This window comes from Staurois parvus, unplaced genomic scaffold, assembly GCF_062004578.1.
Source record: "Staurois parvus isolate SC_StPar_1 unplaced genomic scaffold, SC_StPar_1.0 ptg001022l, whole genome shotgun sequence".
NCBI lineage: Eukaryota > Metazoa > Chordata > Amphibia > Anura > Ranidae > Staurois > Staurois parvus.
This window is the reverse complement of record NW_028318818.1, coordinates 108,088-133,156: the sequence shown is the minus strand read 5'-3', so window position 1 is coordinate 133,156 and position 25,069 is coordinate 108,088. Positions and strand designations below refer to the sequence as shown.

General features: G+C 43.3%; 2 protein-coding genes across 2 annotated transcripts in view; one reads left to right on the top strand and one right to left on the bottom strand.

Annotated features, from left to right (window-relative positions):
• The window catches only part of STK16 (serine/threonine kinase 16), a 55,747-nt gene extending 47,673 nt beyond the window's left edge, over positions 1 to 8,074 (top strand). Inside the window, exon 8 of the mRNA XM_089657694.1 lies at positions 7,768 to 8,074. Coding sequence (XP_089513820.1) covers positions 7,768 to 7,831 — 64 coding nt within the window. The 3' untranslated portion in view covers positions 7,832 to 8,074. The remainder of the gene's footprint in view (positions 1 to 7,767) is intronic.
• LOC149441141 (tubulin alpha chain) overlaps positions 388 to 25,069 on the bottom strand; it is a 44,376-nt gene continuing 19,694 nt past the window's right edge. The window contains exons 2-4 of the mRNA XM_089657690.1: positions 4,076 to 4,298; positions 3,182 to 3,330; positions 388 to 1,442 (exon numbers count right to left, since the gene is read on the bottom strand). Coding sequence (XP_089513816.1) covers positions 471 to 1,442; positions 3,182 to 3,330; positions 4,076 to 4,298 — 1,344 coding nt within the window. The 3' untranslated portion in view covers positions 388 to 470. The remainder of the gene's footprint in view (positions 1,443 to 3,181; positions 3,331 to 4,075; positions 4,299 to 25,069) is intronic.

Here is a 25,069-nt window from a genome sequence, read left to right as displayed (position 1 = left end):
CCTTTAAGTGGACTTTTCTAGCCCATGGTGGAAATCACCATACACCCTCCAGTGCTTGACACTGAAGGCATGATTTACTAAAACTGGAGAGTGCAAAATTTGGTGCAATTCTGTAAAGAAACCAGCTTCCAGGTTTTATTGTCAAAGCTTAATTGGCCAAGCTGAAGTTGGAAGCGGATTGGCTACCATGCTGCACCAGATTTTGAGGGCACCAGTTTTAGTAAATCTCCTGAGCGTCAGTGCAAAGGATGCAAAAAAGAAACTTGACGTTAAACTCCCTTACGTTGCTTTGTTTTAGATTGAGTAAGGTATTACCAATAGTCTGATACTGTGAAGATTCTCCAGCATTATTTATGTTTATGAAAAAAAAAAGTAATAGGCATAGCATACAATTTTAGCTTAAATCTTTATTGTTGCAAAGTGACGGACAGGGGAATTGCACCTTAAAATTTCAACAATAAAAAGACACTTCATTCCTCTCCTTCATCCTCATCTTCATAAGAGTCTATCCCAACCTCTTCATAATCCTTCTCCAGGGCGGCCATGTCTTCCCGAGCCTCAGAGAACTCTCCTTCCTCCATACCCTCACCTACGTACCAGTGCACAAAGGCACGCTTGGCATACATCAGATCAAACTTGTGGTCCAGGCGAGCCCAGGCTTCAGCAATGGCTGTGGTGTTGCTCAACATGCACACGGCACGCTGCACCTTGGCCAGATCTCCACCAGGAACTGCTGTTGGTGGCTGATAGTTGATACCAACCTTAAACCCAGTTGGGCACCAGTCAACAAATTGGATAGTGCGTTTGGTCTTGATGGCAGCGATGGCAGCATTGACATCTTTTGGCACCACATCTCCACGGTAAAGCAGGCAGCAAGCCATGTATTTACCGTGTCTGGGGTCACATTTCACCATCTGGTTGGCTGGCTCAAAGCAAGCATTGGTGATCTCGGACACAGACAGCTGCTCATGGTAAGCTTTCTCTGCAGAGATTACAGGGGCATAGGTGGCCAGGGGGAAGTGAATACGGGGGTAAGGCACCAGATTGGTCTGGAACTCAGTCAAATCCACATTCAGAGCTCCATCAAACCTGAGGGAGGCAGTGATAGAGGACACAATCTGACTGATCAAACGGTTCAGGTTAGTATAGGTTGGGCGCTCAATGTCCAGGTTTCTGCGGCAGATGTCATAAATGGCTTCATTGTCCACCATGAAAGCACAGTCTGAGTGCTCCAGGGTAGTGTGGGTGGTTAGGATGGAGTTGTAGGGCTCAACCACAGCTGTGGAAACCTGTGGAGCTGGGTAGATAGAGAACTCCAACTTGGACTTCTTTCCGTAGTCAACAGACAGACGTTCCATCAAGAGGGAAGTGAAACCAGAGCCAGTGCCACCACCAAAACTGTGGAAGACCAAGAATCCTTGCAAACCCGTGCATTGATCCGCCTGAAATACATACCAAAACAAACCCAATAAGAACATTTTCTTTCCACCAAAAAGTTACCAAACTTTCACGTTGGTTTCACAACTTTTTGTTGTCAGACTGGTGTCAGCAGGAATTCATCGTTCAGTAACAAATCATTATTAAAATAAGTTATGTGAGTGATATTTTGTCAGATTTACCATTTAACAGCAGTTTACTTGTTAAAGTAAAATTGACTTGACTTGGCCTAAAATGTTTCTAAGTTAACAAAAAGCTGAAGTCTAGGCACCTTGTTGTGGTTTAAAAGACCTACATTGGTTTTCTAACCACTTACTAGATATGTGCATGCTGGAAATTTTTATTTAATCTCGGATGCATTCATTCGTTGAAGAATTTCGTTTCATCATATTCGTTATGTTGACCCGATTCCTTTTGGGGATTTGTTTCTCATCTTTGGCATCGTTTTCGTATATTCGTTGGTTCAGGTGAATTTGAAAAATGTTTCGTATTTCCCGGAAGATTGCTATATATTCGATATACTGTATTATTGAATAGGACAAATTTGAATTGGAAGGATTCAACATCTTCGGACGCTAGTCCAACCCACCAAGGGAACTGGCATTGGACAATAGCGACTGGTGTCATGTGCATCCGAATTGACAAATGGAACGAAATTTGGATCCATTCGTGATCCGAATCTTGCATGATCAAACACTTTTGAAAATTTAACTCATTTCCCCATGGGCTCAAACCAGGGGCGGACTGACCATTTGGAAACTCGGGCACTGTCCGAGAGCTTGGGGTCAGTAGGGGGCCCCATGAGATGCCCCTGGTACCCTTTTCATAGGCTTTTTTGAGTTTGGGCAAGGACACAGGGGCCCCATGATCCCCTATTGCCCGGAGGCCCTATGAGTTGTCAGTCCGCCCCTGCTTAGGTCATAATGTACTAGCATGCACTACCTACTAGTACATTATCACAGACTTACCTGCAGACGGAGCCCTCCAGTTCCGTGCTAAAACAGCTCTCCCTGGTCTCCAGTGGCTTTCATCTTTTGCCTGGTGTTCCTTCCTGGTTGCTGATCCTCAGTCACTTCAATGGTCGGGCTGCGGGTGAGGTTGCTCCCATACATGCGCACAGGAGTTACATGGCTCAAACTACTATCGCATAATGTGACCTCATTCGAATGAAACAAATGCTTTTTTAAAATGTTGTTAAATTTTTTTTTCAGGTTCGTTGACATTTGTTACTATGTCCATTCGGAGATTCCTATACGAATCTTCAAAAATGCAATTTTCATTTGAAAAACGAATCGTACCAAAAGGAAAACGCACATGTCTATCACTTACTGTGTTCCTGAAGATCCCTGTGAAATGTAGGACCAGGTTGTACATGGACCAGGTTGTACATGGGGCCTTGACTTCTGCCCAAGGTGAGATTAAGCCCCATCTTCTGTTGTTTATCTTTTACATGGGAGGTCTCTGTTGTCTGCAGAGGTTCTGATATTTGACAGCTAAATAATAGATGTGGAGTTCAGCTCTAGGGGCTGGTGGCCTCAATCTAGGCATAGGCATACGTTCAGACCACGTGTACATTGCAAGGCCTGAAGACACCACGTGGTGCCTACAATCAATCTTGGAAACATTTTAGGCCAGGTCAACGTCACTTTAAAATGTTGGATACTTTTGACACCCACAACAGACTAAAATAATCCAGACTAAAATTGCAGGGTACATAAAAAAAATAATTATCAAAATGACATACCAGCTTGCGGATTCTGTCCAGGACAGGGTCAATGATCTCCTTGCCAATGGTGTAATGACCTCGGGCATAATTATTGGCAGCGTCCTCTTTGCCACTGATCAGCTGTTCTGGATGGAAGAGTTGTTTGTATGTACCAGCCCGCACCTCATCTGGAATTTAGAAGAATGAGGTTATAATCACACAAGGGTGCACAGTGTACTGTATACTGAAAAACTGGAAAATGCAGATTTGCAGTGACACCTACACAATGAGTACAAAGTCTTGCGGTTCAATAGATGAAGTTACTTTTTTACATGCTGTGCTGCTACATATGAGTCATACTCCTTTCTTGTTTTTATTGTACTTTTGCCTGGGTTGTCTTCAGTGATGGCGTTGTAATTTACTTGGCACAATAATAACAGGGATCGCCCTGGCTTCTTTCTGCTGCACAATGGGGTGCAAAAAAATAATGCAATCCAAATATTAAATTATAACATGCTCATTAAGTGTGCCCTGATAACAAAAGACATTTCTGTAGACGACGTTTAATGGGAACCTGTACTCCTACTTAAAGCTGATGTCGCATTCGCAGACCTGTTGCTGGGAAAAACTCACAACAGGATCCCTTTGCAGGATAGAGAAGGGCAGACGGAAATTCACGAACAATTTAAAGCCTCTTTTCTGGCAGTTAAGAGCTGCTCATGATGTGCAACCTATTAGGTGGAAATTATTGATGTCAGTGTCCCTGCTGGGGTATTATACCAAACTTCCAGTTCAGTTGACACCCTATGGGTGTGACAGGATGGAGAGGAATTCACCCCATGTAAGCTCCATGTTGGAGTATGTTGGCCAAAACAAAGGGGGTAATAGAAGAAGCAGAATGTTCCAGCAACATAGAATAAATGGCATACGCACCAATCACAGTGGGCTCCAGGTCCACAAAGACAGCGCGGGGAACGTGTTTTCCAGCCCCGGTCTCACTGAAGAACGTAGTGAAGGAATCGTCTCCTCCTCCGATGGTCTTGTCGCTGGGCATCTGTCCGTCCGGCTGGATGCCATGTTCCAGGCAGTACAGCTCCCAGCAGGCATTGCCCATCTGCACTCCGGCCTGGCCAACGTGGACTGAAATACATTCCCTCTGTAAAATATAGAATAGAAATATACCGTATTAATAAAGATGTATATATAATGATATAATGTGTGTACGGTATACACACACACACAAACAAAATTTTGTAGCTTTTTATATTGCACTTTTTTGTATTTTTTTTATATAATCTTTATATATATATATATACACACACACATTATATATATATATATATATATATATACACATACATACATACATACATACACACACACACAATTTTGTAACTTTTTTTATTTGACTTTTCTGTGTTTTTTTAATATAATCTTTATCTATATATATATATATATATATATATACACACACACATACATACAATTTTGTAACTTTTTTATTTCACTTTTCTGTGTTTTTTTTATATAATCTTTATGTATACGATTTTTTTTTTCTTTTTCTTTTTTTCTTTTTATAATTTCTTTTCTTTATATTGGGTTATTTTTACCTCTATGGGTTGCTAAAAAACGAAAAAAAAAAACCAAAGAAAAAAAAAGAACAACACACTGCTTACTATATGAAGATTGGTCAATCCAAGTCACATACTATATTTTTTTATTTATTTATTTCAGGTGCCTATATAGCGCTATCAATTTACGCAGCGCTTTACATATATATTGTACATTCACATCAGTCCCTAACCCTCAAGGGGTGTACAATCTAAGGTCCCTAACTCACATTCATACATACACATACTAGGGACAATTTAGAGAGGATCCAATTAACCTACCAGCATGTCTTTGGAGTGTGGGAGGAAACTGGAGTACCCGGAGGAAACCCACACAGGCACAGGGTTTGTACATGCAAACTCCAGGCAGGTGGTGCCATGGATTTGAACCAACGACCCTAGTACTGCCAGGTGGAGGTGCTAACCATTTAGCCACTGTGCTGCCCACTATATTTTCCTAGGCATCCATGACCCTTAAATCTTTCTCATACCTACAAATCTGGACAAGGTTCACTGAAGAGTATAACTTCTCATATTTTTAAATGCTAGTTTCTTTTACCTTTTTTGCTATTTTATTATGGGAAAAAAAAAAAGTACATATATTGCTTGTCATTGTTACTTGCACATGGCGCTTTATATTGGGTGGGGGAACAAACACTATTGCTATGGTTACAGTTGCAAGAAAAAGTATGTGAACCCCTTGGGATTACGTGGAGTTTTGCATGAATTGGGCATAAAATGTGCTCTGAACGTCATCTAAGTCACAACAATAGAAGAACACAGTCTGCTGAACATAATACTACACAAACATTAGATGTTGCCATGGTTTAATTGCACATAACATGTAAACATTCACAGTGCATTGAGGAAAAAGTATGTGAGGCCCTAGCTTAATGACTTCTCCCAGAGCTAATTGGAGCCAGGAGTGAGCCAACCTTGACTCCAATCAGTGTGATGATATTGGATGTGTTGCTGACAGCTGTCCTGCCCTTAAAAAACACACACCTGTTTTGGGTTTACTGGTTTCAAGAAGCACTGTCTGATGTGAACCATGCCACGCAGAAAAGAGCTCTCAGAAGACCTACGATCAAGAATTGTTGACTTGCATGAAGCTGGAAAGGGTTACAAAAGTATCTCCAAAAGCCTTGATGTTCTTGTGTCCACGGTAAGACAGACTGTCTACAAATGGAGAAAGTTTAGCACTGTTGCTACTCTCCCTAGGCGGGGTCGTCCTGTAAAAATGACTGCAAGAGCACAGCGCAGAATGCTGCATGAGGTAAAGAAGAATCCCAGAGTGTCAGCTAAAGACCTACAGAAATCTCTGGCACATGCTAACATTTTTGTTGACACATCTACAATAAGGAAAACATTAAACAAGAATGGAGTACATGGGAGGACACCACGGAGGAAGCCATTGCTGTCCAAAAAGAATATTGCAGCACGTTTGAAGTTTGCAAAAGAGCACCTGGATGTTCCACAGCACTACTGGCAAAATATACTGTGGACAGATGAAACCAAGATTGAGTTGTTTGGGAAGAACACACAACACTATGTGTGGAGAAAAAAAGGCACAGCACACCAACATCAAAACCTCATCCCCACTGTGAAACATGGCGGAGGGAGCATCATGGTTTGGGGCTGCTTTGCTGCCTCAGGGCCTGGACGGATTGTTGTCATTGATGGGAAAATGAATTCCAGAGTTTATCAAGACATTTTGCAGGAAAACGTACGATCATCTGTCCGCCAACTGAAGCTCCGCAGAGGATGGGTGATGCAACAGGACAATGACCCAAAGCATACAAGTAATTCAACAAAACAATGGCTGCAACAGCACAGAATACGCCTTCTGGAGTGGCCCAGTCAGAGTCCTGACCTCAACCCGATTGAAATGCTGTGGCATGACCTTAAGAGAGCGATTCACACCAGACATCCCAAGAATATTGCTACACTGAAACAGTTTTGTGAAGAGGAGTGGTCCAAAATGACTCCAGATCGTTGTGCAGGTCTGATCTGCAACTACAGGAAACGTTTGGTTGAGGTTATTGCTGCCAAAGGAGGGTCAACCAGTTATTAAGTCCAAAGGTTCACATACTTTTTCCTCCCTGCACTGTGAATGTTTACATGTTATGTGCAATTAAACCGTGGCAACATCTAATGTTTGTGTAGTATTATGTTCAGCAGACTGTGTTCTTCTATTGTTGTGACTTAGATGACGTTCAGAGCACATTTTATGCCCAATTCATGCAAAACTCCACATAATCCCAAGGGGTTCACATACTTTTTCTTGCAACTGTAGGTGTACTAAAGGTATGATATTATATGTAAGCAGGTTTTATCATTCTGGTTGTGTTATGTTATGTCGTGTGCATGTGTTATGTTATGTTGTGTGCATGTGTTATGTTATGTTGTGTACATGTGTTATGTTATGTCGTGTGCATGTGTTATGTTATGTCGTGTACATGTGTTATGTTATGTTGTGTACATGTGTTATGTTATGTTGTGCACATGTGTTATGTTATGTTGTGCACATGTGTTATGTTATGTTGTGTACATGTGTTATGTTATGTTGTGTACATGTGTTATGTTATGTTGTGCACATGTGTTATGTTATGTTGTGCACATGTGTTATGTTATGTTGTGTTCATGTGTTATGTTATGTTGTGTACATGTGTTATGTTATGTTGTGTACATGTGTTATGTTATGTTGTGCACATGTGTTATGTTATGTTGTGCACATGTGTTATGTTATGTTGTGTACATGTGTTATGTTATGTTGTGTACATGTGTTATGTTATGTTGTGCACATGTGTTATGTTATGTTGTGTACATGTGTTATGTTATGTTGTGTACATGTGTTATGTTATGTTATGTTGTGTACATGTGTTATGTTATGTTATGTTGTGTACATGTGTTATGTTATGTTATGTTGTGTACATGTGTTATGCTTAGTTAGGTAGGCAGTTTAAAGGTATAACTAAAAGGCAAAACTTTTTTTTTTATTTTTTTTTATTTCAGACAGAGTGGAGATGGATTAGCACCCCTATCAAGTTTTTATTGCTGTCTGTACCATTATCATTGAAAGTTAAAGAAAATCCCAAATTTTGGGTTGACCCTAGAAAAATAATACAGGGGATATCTTTCAATGGGGGGGTCTCCAAGGGATTCCTTTAATTTGCTTCCTGTTTGGCTATGGGACAGGAAGTGAAGGTAAATCTCCACAATGAGACACAGATGGCAAAAAAAAAAAAAAATAATAAATATGACGGGTTATAACCCTCTCTTACTGTATCCAAAACAAAATAAAAAGTGTTGCCTATAATCCTACTTTAAGCTTCACTCATTTATTTAGAAAATGTATATGATGCAGACTCAAGTATTAGGTCATTTACATGTACAGCAGTGCTTGCTGCTCCTCTAAAGAGTGATCCACAGTGAATCGCTTTTTATTTATTTATTACAGGTACTTGTATAGCGCCGTCAATTTACGCAGCGCTTTACATATATATTGTAGCTTTTCAGAGACCCCTAAAATTCTGACCCACAACGTGTATTGCCTGTGATTGCAGGGTGGTTGGGACACAGCCCCATTCACTTGAATGGGTTGTGTTCGGTACCACCTGCTGTTTAATTTTTGAGTTGAATATCTTTTTCTTCAAAGTTTTTCGAATGTTTGTAGAAACACACACAGTGACACAATCTGTATACATCATACAAAACATATCTTGTCATAAAGCTACAAGGACAATACAAAGGTAAGCTAGACACGAAAAAAAAAAAAAAAAACTGTAAAAAAACGACCTACATGGAAAAGGCATGGTATAGCCAGCATTACATTCCCTGCAGAGACCACGTGATACATCACTGACATGAAGAAGGCGTGTAGGCTTGGAAGACGGGGGATGGGAAAGGCAGGGAGGAAGAGAAGGCGAGAAAACAACAGTTTGCCTTTCAACACTACAAGGACCGCCCAAAGATCTGGGAAATCTGAGAAACTGAGCAGATTACTGGGAGGCCGGGGCTCTACAGGCATGCTGTGTATTATGCCATGGTATGGGTCAGCCTTGATGTGTTAACATGGGCAGCCAGGGGCGGTAAAACTATGCCTGAACCCCCCCAGCCCTTCCCTTCTGGTCACCTGTGTGGACAAGTCCTAAGGTGTGGTTCACACCAATGCGTTTTTTAGTGCATTTTGCAGAAACACACTACAGTCCATTTAGCATGGTTTCCTATGAAACACATTCACATCTCTGCGTATTCTGCCTCTGCATTTTTGGAAAGGGTCGGGGACTTTGTTTCCTGCAGCAAATTGTGTTTTTGGTGCAAAAAAGACATCAAGAGAACCACACCAAAAACGCAAGTGTTGTGTTTGCGATTCCTTTGCATTTGTTTGCCAATAGGAAAGTATTGAGTGTGACTTTGATGCGTCTGTGATGCGACTTTACACTCTCTGGCACTCATAGTCACATCAAAGTAGTACAAGAAGCTTTTCAAAGTCGCTGCAACATTGAAAATGTTCCTTCACTACTTTTGATGCGACTTTGAGTGCCAGAGAGTGTAAAGTCGCATCACAGACGCATCAAAGTCACACTCAATACTTTGTGATTCATTTGCATTTTTTTGCCAATAGGAAAGTATTGAGTGTGACTTGTGGCACTTATAGTCACATCAAAGTAGTACAAGAAGCTTTTCAAATTCGCTTCAAAGTCGCATTAAAAGTAGTGCAGGAACATTTTCAATGTTGCAGCGACTTTCAAAAGCTTCTTGTACTATTTTGATGTGACTTAATGCGACTTTGATGCAACTTTACACTCTCTGGCACTCATAGTCACATCAAAGTAGTACAAGAAGCTTTTCAAAGTCGCTGCAACATTGAAAATGTTCCTTCACTACTTTTTGCATGCCAGAGAGTATAAAGTCACATTAGAAGTAGTGAAGGAACATTTTCAATGTTGCAGCGACTTTGAAAAGCTTCTTGTACTACTTTGATGTGACTTAATGCGACTTTGATGCAACTTTACACTCTCCGGCACTCGGTCACATCAAAGTAGTACAAGAAGCTTTTCAAAGTCGCTGCAACATTGAAAATATTCCTGCACTACTTTTAATGCGACTTTGAAAAGCTTCTTGTCATTGAAAATATTCCTGCACTACTTTTTGCATGCCAGAGAGTATAAAGTCGCATTAAAAGTAGTGAAGGAACATTTTCAATGTTGCAGCGACTTTGAAAAGTTTCTTGTACTACTTTGATGTGACCGAGTGCCAGAGAGTGTAAAGTTGCATCAAAGTCGCATTAAGTCACATCAAAGTAGTACAAGAAACTTTTCAAAGTCGCTGCAACATTGAAAATGTTCCTTCACTACTTTTAATGCGACTTTATACTCTCTGGCATGCAAAAAGTAGTGCAGGAACATTTTCAATGACAAGAAGCTTTTCAAAGTCGCTGCAAAGTCACATTAAAAGTAGTGCAGGAACATTTTCAATGTTGCAGCGACTTTGAAAAGCTTCTTGTACTACTTTGATGTGACTTAATGCGATTTTGATGCAACTTTACACTCTCTGGCACTCATAGTCACATCAAAGTAGTACAAGAAGCTTTTCAAAGTCGCTGCAATATTGAAAATGTGCCTTCACTACTTTTAATGCGACTTTGAAAAGCTTCTTGTACTACTTTGATGTGACTTTGTGTGCCGGAGAGTGTAAAGTTGCATCAAAGTCACATCAAAGTAGTGCAGGAACATTTGCGATGTTGCAATGACTTTGAAAATGTTCCTGCACTACTTTGATGTGACTTTGGGTGCCAGAGAGTATAAAGTTGCATCAAAGTCACATCAAAGTCGCCCTCAATACTTTCCTATTGGCAAAAAAATGCAAAGGAATCACAAACACAACGCATTTTTGGTGCGGCTCTACTGATGTCTTTTGCACCAAAAACGCAAACTGCTGCATGAAAAAAAGTCCCCGACCCTTTCCAAAAATGTGGAGGCAGAATATACATAGATGTGAATGTGTTTCATAGGAAACCATGTTAAAATGGACTTTAGTGTGTTCCTGAAAATGCACTAAAAACCGCAGGCCTTGTTCACACAGGGAGGGAGTGTAAAAATCACACAAAAGTCGCATCAAAGTCGCACTCTATACTTTCCTATTGGCAGGAGAAAAAAATGCAAAATGTGTCAAAAACGCAAAACACACCAACACACTGGAAAAAAACGCATAGGTGTCACCTCCCATTGCATACAAGACTGGTGATCTCACCACACTTGTAGAACATGGTTTACGTCCTCCAGCCACATATTAGTAGATCTGGACCTCCATACAGACCCGGGGCTCGTGGAAGAGTCTACAGGAACCTGCTCATCGCACCCACTCTGCATCGGTTGCGGTTGCAATGCTCTGCAGGCGTCATTGCAAATCAAAAACAAACAAAAATTCCCAGCTCACTGGCCAGCCCGCCTGCAACAAAACCAAACTGACCCGGTCTAACAGTTCACATTAAAAACATGGCTTAAGCCCGGGTTCACACTGATGCGGGTCGGAATTTGCAGCGTTTTCAGTGCGATTTCCCGCACCGCTTCAGAATCGCACCTCGTTCATGCGAACCGCTGCGGGTGTGTAGGTTAACAACACCCCGAAATCGGTCCGCAAAACGCGGTGCGATGTGAAGAATTGGATCGCATTAGTGTGATCTGATTCTAGTGCCGACCCAAAAAAGGGTCCTGCATGTTTTTGGTGCGGGTGCGGTGCGACTAGAGCCATATGAAATGTATGGCTGTGATCGCACCGCATACAAATCGCATGTAATTTGTACAAGAATGTGGTGCGGTTCCTGTGCGAATCACATGTGCTATACCGAGCTGCACGTACAGTTGCAAGAAAAAGTATGTGAACCCCTTGGGATTACGTGGAGTTTTGCATGAATTGGGCATAAAATGTGCTCTGAACGTCATCTAAGTCACAACAATAGAAGAACACAGTCTGCTGAACATAATACTACACAAACATTAGATGTTGCCATGGTTTAATTACACATAACATGTAAACATTCACAGTGCAGGGAGGAAAAAGTATGTGAGGCCCTAGTGGACAGATGAAACCAAGATTGAGTTGTTTGGGAAGAACACACAACACTATGTGTGGAGAAAAAAAAGGCACAGCACACCAACATCAAAACCTCATCCCCACTGTGAAACATGGCGGAGGGAGCATCATGGTTTGGGGCTGCTTTGCTGCCTCAGGGCCTGGACGGATTGTTGTCATTGATGGGAAAATGAATTCCAGAGTTTATCAAGACATTTTGCAGGAAAACGTATGACCATCTGTCCGCCAACTGAAGCTCCGCAGAGGATGGGTGATGCAACAGGACAATGACCCAAAGCATACAAGTAATTCAACAAAACAATGGCTGCAACAGCACAGAATACGCCTTCTGGAGTGGCCCAGTCAGAGTCCTGACCTCAACCCGATTGAAATGCTGTGGCATGACCTTAAGAGAGCGATTCACACCAGACATCCCAAGAATATTGCTACACTGAAACAGTTTTGTGAAGAGGAGTGGTCCAAAATGACTCCAGATCGTTGTGCAGGTCTGATCTGCAACTACAGGAAACGTTTGGTTGAGGTTATTGCTGCCAAAGGAGGGTCAACCAGTTATTAAGTCCAAAGGTTCACATACTTTTTCCTCCCTGCACTGTGAATGTTTACATGTTATGTGCAATTAAACCATGGCAACATCTAATGTTTGTGTAGTATTATGTTCAGCAGACTGTGTTCTATTGTGACTTAGATGACGTTCAGAGCACATTTTATGCCCAATTCATGCAAAACTCCACGTAATCCCAAGGGGTTCACATACTTTTTCTTGCAACTGTATGTGAACCCAGGCTTAGTCGCACACATTTTCAAATATATGAGTGCTGTATGTTGCAGTGGCCACGGCACCCCAGAGTCTCACTGCAGAAAAAATGAATGTATGCACATTTTTTTCTTTGATCAATGTGGGTGTCTTTTTTTTTTTTTTTTTTTCTTCTCTCACAAGGTAGGCTATGCCTTTAAGCTGAACATACAGTATTTTATACAATTACAGAAAACCGTGAATCATTCCATCACTCCCCGCCCCAAGGGAGCTTACACTCTAATGCCTCCCCCATAAATACACACACCAGGGACAGTATGGGTGGAATCCGGAGTACCTGTGTGAGAAGCAGCAAACGCTCGACCACCTGTGTGCCTGTCTCTGCATACCCCACCTACATGTACGCCCAGGGGCGGACTGACAACTCATGGGGCCCCCGGGCAATAGGGGATCATGGGGCCCCGGTGTCCTTGTCCAAACAAAAAAGCCTATGAAAGGTACCAGGGGCATCTCATGGGGCCCCACTACTGACCCCCAGGCCCTGGGGCAGTGCCCGAGTTTCCAAATGGTCACTCCGCCCCAGGGGTGGACTGACAACTCATGGGGCCCCCGGGCAATAGGGGATCATGGGGCCCCTATGTCCTTGTCCAAACAAAAAAGCCTATGAAAAAGGTACCAGGGGCATCTCATTGGGCCCCCTACTGACCCCAGGCCCTGGGGCAGTGCCCGAGTTTCCAAATGGTCAGTCCACCCCAGGGGTGGACTGACAGCACATGGGGCCCCCGGGCAATAGGGGATCATGGGGCCCCTATGTCAAAGCACACCCTAAAAAGTCTATAAAAAAGGTAACGGGCATTTCATGGGGCCCCCTACTGACCCCGGGCCCTCGGGCAGTGCCCGAGTTTCCAAATGGTCAGTCCGCCCCTGTGTACGCCTTATAACAAGAGGTTTACGTAGATTTTACTGCACGTTGTAATTCGAGTTTTTGAAAACAGAGCGCCGAGAAGGCAGGTGGTGTTGGATGATTTCCTCCGATAATGACACAAGTTCACCACCAGCTCAAACCTGTAAAACTTGCATGAACAGGACGGTACGCCCTCTCCTTAGGGCAGTGCGGATAATTGTACCCGTCGATCGCTGCCTCGCCCTAAAGACTTCAGAAGAAGCACAGCATTCCATCAGACTACAAAGCACATAGAGGAGGCGTCTCCCCTCTGGTTCCAGTCTACTTACCGATCTTACATCTCTGCACAATCCAAAACAAAAAGGTCTAAAGTGGGCCATGCATGATACAATCTGATTGGATACAAATTGAAGGGGTTTTGTTATTGAGCAGGCCCTCACATTCAATCGTTTTAGTAAGTCTAAGGGAGTGACTGTATATAGAGGTTGCATCATTTTACTAAAGTGGTGCCAGTGATGGCCAACGATCGCTCAACATTTTACTAAAGTGGTGCCAGTGATGGCCAACGATCGCTCATCATTTTACTAAAGTGGTGCCAGTGATGGCCAACGATCGTTCATCATTTTACTAAAGTGGTGCCAGTGATGGCCAATGATGGCTCATCATCTTACTAAAGTGGTGCCAGTGATGGCCAACGATCGCTCATCATTTTACTAAAGTGGTTGCAGTGATGGCCAATGATGGCTCATCATTTTACTAAAGTGGTGCCAGTGATGGCCAACGATCACTCATCATTTTACTAAAGTGGTTGCAGTGACGGCCAACGATGGCTCATCATCTTACTAAAGTGGTGCCAGTGATGGCCAACGATCGCTCATCATTTTACTAAAGTGGTGCCAGTGATGGCCAATGATCGCTCATCATTTTACTGAAGTGGTTGCAGTAATGGCCAATGATGGCTCATCATTTTACTAAAGTGGTGCCAGTGATGGCCAACGATCGTTCATCATTTTACTAAAGTGGTGCCAGTGATGGCCAATGATGGCTCATCATTTTACTAAGGTGGTGCCAGTGATTGCAAAGGATCGCTCATCCTTTTACTAAAGTGGTTGCAGTGATGGCCAATGATGGCTCATCATCTTACTAAAGTGGTGCAATTGATGGCCAATGATCGCTCATCATTTACTAAAGTGGTGCCAGTGATGGCCAATGATCGCTCATCATTTACTAAAGTGGTGCCAGTGATGGCCAATGATGATCATTTATCATTCACATTCAATGCCCTCACATTCAATCGTTTTAGTAAGTCTAAGGGAGTGACTGTATAGAGGTTGCATCATTTTACTAAAGTGGTGCCAACGATTGCTCATCATTTTAGTAAAGTGGTGCCAGTGATGGCCGGTTATTGCACATTTTAGTAAAGTGGTGCCAGTGATGGCCGGTTATTGCACATTTTAGTAAAGTGGTGCCAGTGATGGCCGGTTATTGCACATTTTAGTAAAGTGGTGCCAGTGATGGCCGGTTATTGCACATTTTAGTAAAGTGGTGCCAGTGATGGCCGGTTATTGCACATTTTAGTAAAGTGGTGCCAGTGATGGCCGGTTATTGCACATTTTAGTAAAGTGGTGCCAGTGATGGCCGGTTATTGCACATTTTAGTAAAGTGGTGCCAGTGATGGCCGGTTATTGCACATTTTGGTAAAGTGGTGCCGGCGATGGCTCATCGTTTTAATAGTGGTGCTGAAGATGTCCAATCGTTGCCCATCATTTTCATAAAGTGGTGACGGTGATGGCTGGCGATTGCTCATCATTTTAGTAAAGTAATTTCTTTGGCATCATCAAAACTCATGCTTGTTGGGGCTCTCTTCTGGGGACACAGCCAGGGACACTTAGTGCCAGACGGGCCGGTCTGAGTATTTCAAAAACTGCTGATCTACTGGGATTTTCACGCACAACCATCTCTGGGGATTACAGGGAACGGTCCAAAAAAGAGAATATATCCAGTGAGCGGCAGCTGTGTGGACACAAATGCCTCATTGATGTCAGAGGGCAACTGGTTCAAGATGATAGAAAGGCAACAGTAGGGTCAGAATCTGGCATAAAGAACATGAAAGCTTGGATCCATCCAGCCTTGTATCAAGGGTTCCTGGTGGTGGTGTCATGGTGTGGGCAGGGGCGGACTGACAACTCATGGGGCCCCCGGGCAATAGGGGATCATGGGGCCCCTGTGTCCTTGCCCAAACTCAAAAAAGCCTACGGAAAAGGTACCAGGGGCAACTCATGGGGCCCCCTACTGACCCCGGGCCCTTGGGCACTGCCCGAGTTTCCAAATGGTCAGTCCGCCCCTGGGTGTGGGGAGATATTCTTGGCACTAGCAAGGTGCACCTAATACAGAGGCAGGTGTGTGAGTGTGTGTATGTATACAGTGTATATATATAATTACTATTATTATACAGGATTTATATATTATTATTATAATACAGGATTTATATAGCGCCAACAGTTTGCGCAGCGCTTTACAATATAAGGGAGACAATACAATTACAATGCTTTCAGTACAAAAGGAATAGGAGGGCCCAGCTCACGGAGCTTACAATCTAAAGGAAGGGGGAGGGGATACAAAAGGTGATAGCTGCAGGGGATGATCTGGTGGAGGAGGCTCAAGTACAGTCCCTAGGTGGAGGTGGAGGTGGGGTAGGCTTCCCTAAATAAGTGAGTTTTCAAAGATCGCCTAAAGGCAGACAGGGTGGGGGCTGAATATAGATATGTGTGTGTATGTGTGTGTATATATATATATATATATATATACATACACACACATACACACACATATATACATACACACACATATACATATACACACACATACATACACATATACACACACACACATATATACATACACACACACACACACACACATATACATATACATACACACACACACATATATACATATACATACACACACACACACATATATACATATACACACACACACACATATATATACATATACATATACACACACACACACACACACACACACACATATATACATATACACACACACACACACACACATATATATACATATACACACACACACACATATATACATATACACACACACACACACACATATATATACATATACATATACACACACACACACACATATATACATATACACACACACACACACACACACACATATATACATATACACACACACACACACACACACATATATATACATATACACACACACACACACACACACTATAGCCACCAAAGTAAGCTGTATCTGTCTAAAAAAATAAAAAAAAACAAATGTAAAAAATACATTTGGGTCCAGTTTTGCATGACTGAGTAATTGTCAGTCATACTATCACAACACTGAAGACTGGCCTAGTAATGAAGGGATCTATACAGACGTTGAAAACAACAAAAAGTAAAAAAGTTTGAAAACAACATGTTTGCGCTTGAAGTTCACAGACTGCTCACGGGGGTTTACGCTTTTTTTCGTGTCCTCAGAATAGTCGCCGAACCTTTTCCGTTCAGGACAAAAGACGCATTTCTCCTTTTTCAATAGACGGACAGGAATAGAGGTCGTCGTTTTGGCGCCATTGATCTGTGACCGAGTACAGAGAGGACATGGCAGTCTCGGCAACTCGGTGGGTTTTGTAAGCGGCCGAATTAAGTTACAGCAAACACGAGGTGGACTTGGAACTTTTAATAGCCTGTGTTCACAGTGCCGGATTACAAGGTATAATCTGTGCGAGGAATGCTGGGCGGCTCCCCCCGCGACAGGCTGCAACGCCTGATATGAAATCCACCAGAAATGCTGGTTATACAATACGGATCCATGCTGGCGCTGCCACTCATTTAAAGTGACACTAAACAGGATCCTTATTCTCCAAAAATGATCCATAGACATCCACGACTTAAAGGGGAGCTTCACTCCCTCAATCAACATGGACTATTTGTGATCCTAGTCAATAGATAGGAAGGTGTAGAATTACTTGTTTTAAACTTTTTTTTTTTTAACGTCTTCAGTTACTTGATGGTTTCCATGACAAGGCAAATGACGTCTTCAGGAGGAGAGGGAGGGTTCTCAGCTTAGCCTATGCCAGAGCTAAGGGTAGATGGATTCCAGGAAATAAAATGATACACGAATCATCTGCCCTTACTCAAAAATGGTCAGAAATGCTGGGGGAGTGTTTCTCATGATCTCTTAGCAAAATGAAGGGCTAGAAGGGACTTTTTTTTAGTTTACGTGTGGGGCAGCACAGTGGCTAAATGGTTAGCACTTCCCCCTGGCAGTACTGGGGTTGTTGGTTCAAATCCCAACCACAGCACCACCTGCGTGGAGTTTGCATGTTCTCACTGTGCCTGCGTGGGTTTCCTCCAGGCACTCCGGCTTCCTCCCACATTCTAAAGACATGCTGGTAGGTGAATTGTCTCCTGTCTAAATTGTCCCTAATATGTGTATGTATGAAGGTAAGTTAGGGACATTAGATTGTACGCCCCTTGAGGGTTAGGGACTGATGTGAATGTACAATATATATGTAAAGCGCTGCGTAAATTGATGGCGCTATATAAGCACCTGAAATAAATAAATAAAAAAATATAGTATGTGACTTGGATTGACCAATCTTTATATAGTAAGCAGTGTGTTGTTCTTTTTTTCTTTTTTCGTTTTTTAGCAACCCATAGAGGTAAAAATAACCCAATATAAAGAAAAGAAATTATAAAAAGAAAAAAAAAATCGTATACATAAAGATTATATAAAAAGAACACAGAAAAGTGAAATAAAAAAGTTACAAAATTGTATGTATGTGTGTATGTATGTGATATATATATATATATATGTATTGCTGGTTTCTTCTCTGTTTCTTGGACCCTGGCAGACCACCAGTGATGCCCAGATGGCAGGATTTTCTGGACATGCACACAAATGCTGCCAGCTTCTGTAGATTGCCACTATAGCACCAGAAGCATTTGTGCGCATGCGCAGCTTGGTAAGACACTGCCTCTCGGCGCAGCTATGACAGAGCCATCCCAGGAGGCAGAGGGGCTCAGCCTAAGCCTGAAACTCTGAAGTGTTACTTTGCAGAACAAACAGCAATAAAAAGGTAAAAATGGAATGAAATTTGTTAGCATTTGTGTAAGAGGGGGGACGGAGGGATGACATTTTTTTAAAAAAAGATTGTTGCAGGGATTTTAGTTCCACTTTACGAACACATACTTGCATCAAATTTAAATTTTTTTAAAACCAGGTAATCAGGTTGAAAAGGGTTAACAAATTGCCATTTAAAGGGACATGTCACCTCATTTACACTTCCATATTATTATGAATGCACTAAGGCAGTGCGCTGCAATGGTACACTGTGTTGTGTTACCCACAAATACATTAACATGCAACAGAACGCCAATGGTACAGCCATACTGCACCCCAGTATTCCACGTCTACCAGCAGTACCACCCCCGACAGTGACACCACAGACAACCTTTCACCAAAGTGACACTTGGGGCCACCACAATCATCATTGATATGAGAAGTGTCAGCAGAGCGAAGTGTTGGCGCTATATAAATACTGTATAATAATAATAATAATAATAATAATAAAAAAAGTGTCACATCTGGGGTTAGTGAGTCTCAGGTGTTTTTGGCTATCCACAACACTGCCCTAATTTAAATATCCGATCTTATCTCTAAATATCACCCAAACCGTACACTCCGCTCCTTGCAAGACCTCCTACTCTCTAGCTCCCTTGTCTCCTCCTCCCATGCTCGTCTCCAAGACTTCTCCACGGCGTCACCCATCCTCTGGAACTCCCTACCCCAATCTATCAGACTATCACCTACTCTACTTACCTTTAGGCGATCATTGAAAACCTATCTCTTCAGGGAAGCCTATCCCGCCCTCTGCTAATAATGGAATCCTCTACTCTTCCAACCAGTCCATCCCCCACAGTTATTACCTTTTGTACCACTAGCCCCTCCCTCCTAGATTGTAAGCTCCAAGGATCAGGCCCTCAAATCCCTCTTGCATTGAACTGTATTGTCTCCCACTATAATGTAAAGTGCTGAGCAAACTGTTGGCGCTATATAAATCCTGTATAATAATAATAATAATAATATAAATCCTGTATAATAATAATAATAATATAAATCCTGTATAATAATAATAATCCTCATAGCATCTCCTACCACGTGACACCAGTGAGGGTCCTGGTGGCCGCTGTCTCATGGTTTGTATTTAGAAGCTTGCATAGTGAGGTGACAGGACACCATGTGGAGCCTGCTAAGAGACACAGCTGGAAGGGAGGTGACCGATGATCCTGACTACTAATTATAACCCGTCTCTGCGCCAGACTCAGCCTGACATGTCGTACTATAATACCCTCCGCAGACGGCGAATACACCGACATATGGGAGAGAGCAAGCAGCAACCATAGGGCTTCATTCACAGGGCCGTATCAATGTGTACAACCCATGCAAAGGGCCATCTTCACCCACACAGGATACACAGGTGTATGGTGCATCACATGCAGGCAGTCCCATTCATCTCTGTTCCGTTACGTCCGCATGCAGGCAGTCCCATTCATCTCTGTTCCGTTACATCCGCATGCAGGCAGTCCCATTCATCTCTGTTCCGTTACATCCGCATGCAGGCAGTCCCATTCATCTCTGTTCCGTTACATCCGCATGCAGGCAGTCCCATTCATCTCTGTCCCGTTACATCCGCATGCAGGCAGTCCCATTCATCTCTGTCCCGTTACATCCGCATGCAGGCAGTCCCATTCATCTCTGTCCCGTTACATCCGCATGCAGGCAGTCCCATTCATCTCTGTTCCGTTACATCCGCATGCAGGCAGTCCCATTCATCTCTGTCCCATTACATCCGCATGCAGGCAGTCCCATTCATCTCAGTCCCGTTACATCTGCATGCAGGCAGTCCCATTCATCTCTGTTCTGTTACGTCCGCATGCAGGCAGTCCCATTCATGTCTGTTCTGTTACGTCTGCATGCAGGCAGTCCCATTCATCTCTGTTCTGTTACGTCCGCATACAGGCAGTCCCATTCATCTCTGTTCCCTTACGTCTGCATGCAGGCAGTCCCATTCATCTCTGTTCCGTTACATCCGCATGCAGGCAGTCCCATTCATCTCTGTTCCGTTACATCCGCATGCAGGCAGTCCCATTCATCTCTGTCCCGTTACATCCGCATGCAGGCAGTCCCATTCATCTCTGTCCCGTTACATCCGCATGCAGGCAGTCCCATTCATCTCTGTCTCGTTACATCTGCATGCAGGCAGTCCCATTCATGTCTGTTCCGTTACGTCCGCATGCAGGCAGTCCCATTCATGTCTGTTCTGTTACGTCTGCATGCAGGCAGTCCCATTCATCTCTGTTCTGTTACGTCCGCATGCAGGCAGTCCCAATTATCTCTGTTCCCTTACATCCGCATGCAGGCAGTCCCATTCATCTCTGTTCCGTTACATCCACATGCAATCAGTCCCATTCATCTCTGTTCCGTTACATCCGCATGCAGGCAGTCCCATTCATCTCTGTTCCGTTACATCCGCATGCAGGCAGTCCCATTCATCTCTGTTCCGTTACATCCGCATGCAGGCAGTCCCACTCATCTCTGTTCCCTTACATCCGCATGCAGGCAGTCCCATTCATCTCTGTTCCGTTACATCCGCATGCAGGCAGGCCCATTCATCTCTGTTCCATTGGATCTGCACACAGGCAGTCCCATTCATCTCTGTTCTGTTACATCTGAATACAGGCAGTCCCATTCATGTCTGTTCCATTGCATCTGCATGCAGGCAGTCCCATTCATCTCTGTTCTGTTCCATCTGAATGCAGGCAGTCCCATTCACAGAGACAACTACTGGCCCAATTTGGCAGCTGTGCAGGTGTGTGGCCCTTAAGGTCCTTTTCGCACTGGCGGTCTGTCAGTTTTTCAGGCGGACCCAATTGGAGCACCCATAGCCCTCTAAGGACCAGCGGGCGTCAGCAGACCGATCCTGTAACAGATGGATGGGGATCCCTTCCCCATCCATCTGGCAGATCAGATCGGATGATAGTTGGGTGGAAATGGACAAGCGGTCCGTTTCCATCCGGCCACCCCACAGAAGACAGTGGGCTGTGTCTGTGTCCACTCTGCAGCAGCCAAGCAGACACAGACCTGTCATCCACTTAATCAGCAGGGATCAGCGGAGAGATCCTTCGCTGAGCAAGCAGATTCACTGTTGGGTCTGCCCCATCTGAAAGGAGCCAAAAAGAGAAGTATGAATATGTTTGTTCCCTTCCCCCCCCGCTGGCTCTAAGGGTGAGAACTGAGCAATCAGACACCGCTGATCACTCGGTTCTCCCTGCTGCTCTGATCAGAGATCGGTAACCATCAGTCACCACTCTTTGCTCTGCTCCCCCCTTCCTCCCTTGGTGCTCACCGCAGCGGTTCGCCGAAAGGCTTTCCTAGGTGCTGGTCCAGACATCTGCATGGATCCCAACTTCAGTCCTCCAGTCGCTGACTGACAATGAGTCACAGGAGTGCAGAACGAACTGCATTCCTGAAAGCAGAAAAATGAACTTTGTCTGCTTTCAGGGCCACGCCTCCACACTGATGTCACACTGGGTGCAGCGGTGGTGTCTGTTCATCCACTGTATCCCAATAGACATGACTGGGACTGTCTGCATGCAGATGTACGGAACACCTATGCATCCCATGCGGGCGAAAGCGGCCCTTTGCATGGGTGTATGCGCAGATACTCCTATGTGAACGAGGCCCACCCAAGATCAATGGGAAGCGTACACTGTATGCTCCCAATACCACCAACAGCACACAGCACAGTCCACGCCTTCTTACCTCACAGCGACACAATTACTGTTGTCACAGATAAGAACATGAAGAATAACCGCTCCTTACTGCAATGTTTGTACTGGGAGCCAAGCCAAGAAAAGAAACTGGAACTAGAACACCTGCAGGAGACTTATGCAGGCCACAGACGGGTCGAAAATTGGACGATTTTCGCACCGTTAATGGGTTAATTGGTTGGCTGTTTTTCGGGGTTTTGGCACTTTTTTTTATCGGTAAAGTTGGGGGAAAAAAAAAAAATCGGCCGATTTTGCCGATCGCCCAATTTTCCCGGCAATGATGGGCAAATCGGCTGATCGCTTTACCAATAAAAAATCTGTGCATGAGCCATGACCTGCAAGAAGAAGAAGAAGAAAGAAGAAAAAGAAGAGGAAGAAGAAAAAGTAGAATAAGAAGAATAAGAAGAAGAAGAGGAAGAAGAAAAAGTATAATAAGAAGAGGAAGAAGAAAAAGTAGAATAAGAAGAATAAGAAGAAGAAGAGGAAGAAGAAAAAGTATAATAAGAAGAGGAAGAAGAATTCCAGTCCGCTATTATATTTGACATGAAAAAGTCTTGTGGTTGCAACAATGTATCTATTTGTATCTGAATAAAAACATCTGTATCAGAAATGGATACAAATGGATACATTGTTGCAACCGCAATACTTTTTCATGTCAAATATAATAGTGGAGCTCTCTGCAGGGACAGAAGTAATTAAATGCCGGCCGTAGGCGGGACGAAAATCGGCTGATTTTTTTTTACTGTTGGTGGTAACGTCGGCTTATTGAACCACAGATTTTTAATTTTTTTTTTTTTTAAAAATGGCCGGTTTTCGACCAGTCTATGGCCTGCATAAGAACCTCGTCATTGAGCCCGGGTTCACACTGATGTGGTGCGGAATTCGCAGCGTTTTCTGTGCAAATTCCGTACCGGATCATAATCGCACCCCATTGATGCGAACCACTGCGGGTGTGTATATTAAGTTAACAACACCCCAAAAGCGGTCTGCAAAACGCGGTGTGATGTGCAGAATCGGATCACATAGGTGTGAATACCCATGCGATCCGATTCTAGTGTGGACCAAAAAAAGGGTCCTGCACCTTTTTGATGTGGGTGCAGTGCGATTTGAGCCATGCAAAATGTACGGCTCAAATTGCAGTGCACAGAAATCGCATGTGATTTGCACAGGAATGCAGTGCGGTTCCTGTGTGAATCACATGCGATATACCGCACCGCACATGTGTGAACCTGGGCTTAAAGCTAAACTCCAGGCACCAAAATATATTTAACCACTTGCCCTCCGGAGGATTTACCACCCTTCCTGACCAGACCATTTTTTGCGATGCGGCACTGCATTACTTTAACTGACAATTGCGCAGTCATGCAACGTTGAACCCAAATTAAATTTATGTTCTTTTTTTCCCAAAAATGGAGCTTTCTTTTGGTGGTATTCTATCACACATGCGTTTTTTTTTCTCTTTAAGCAAAAAAGGACAGACAATTTTGAAAAAAAACCCCAAAAACAATATTTTTGACTTTTTGCTATACATCATATCCAGTAAATAAATTTAGGTCAAAATATATTTTGCTCCATGTCTTTGCTAACAAAAAATCCCAATCCATGTAAATAATTGGTTAACGTGAAAGTTATAGCGTTTACAAATGGCGGTATATATACTGGAATTTTTTATTTTTATACTAGTAATGGCGGCGATCAGCGACTTTTAACAGGACTGTGGGACTGCGGTGGGCATTCTGACACTGGGGGGGGGGGGGGGTGTAACTGACTAACTGCCACTGATATCCCCAGTGACACCAAGTGATCAGTGCTAATAAAAAGCAATGCTACTGTACTAATGACACTGGGCAGGAAGGGGTTAACATCTGGGGCGATCAAAGGGTTAACCATGTGCTATGCAGTTTTACATCATGTGATGTGTGTGCTTTACTGTGTAAGCGTGCTGCATTGTATTGCTCTGCTATGCAGGGCAATACAAAGCAGCATGCTTGTGCTGACAGGGGAGAGATCTGTATTGTTTACAAACAGACCTCTCCACTGCCAGTGTTCTTCGATGATTGCTGGGTGCCGGCGGAGAATCTCCATCCAGGACCCGGTGATTGACAGCTGTAGCTGCCAATGGCGGCGCAGGTAGGGCGGTACACGCGCTCCTACCTGGAAATACAAAATCACGTATGTATACAGGCGTACCTCGGTTTACGAACGCCTCAGTTAACGTAATTTTTGGTTTACGAATAAAAATAATACCTCAGTTTACGAATTGTTTTCGCAATACGAACGAATTAATTGGTTTTCAAAGCATTTTTGATTTTTTTTTTAAAATTATGTCCCTGTACAATATTTATGCCTTTAAAGTGCACTTTATAAAGAGTTTTGAACAGATAAAACTTTTTTTGACTTTTTTCTGACCTCCGGAATGGATTAATTGATTGCAGTGCATTCCTATGGGAAACCACGTTTCGGTTTATGAATTTTTCGCAAAGCAAAAAATCCCGCAGAGCACATTAAATTTGTAAACCGAGGTACGCCGATATGTGATTTTGCACAACCCTGCTGCCCTGTAGTTCTGCTATAGGGCGGTCGGGAAGCGGTTACATGTATTCCTCAATAACCACAAAGAATATAAATCACCTTTGTGTCCACCAAATGCCTTTGCAAACCCAGATATTA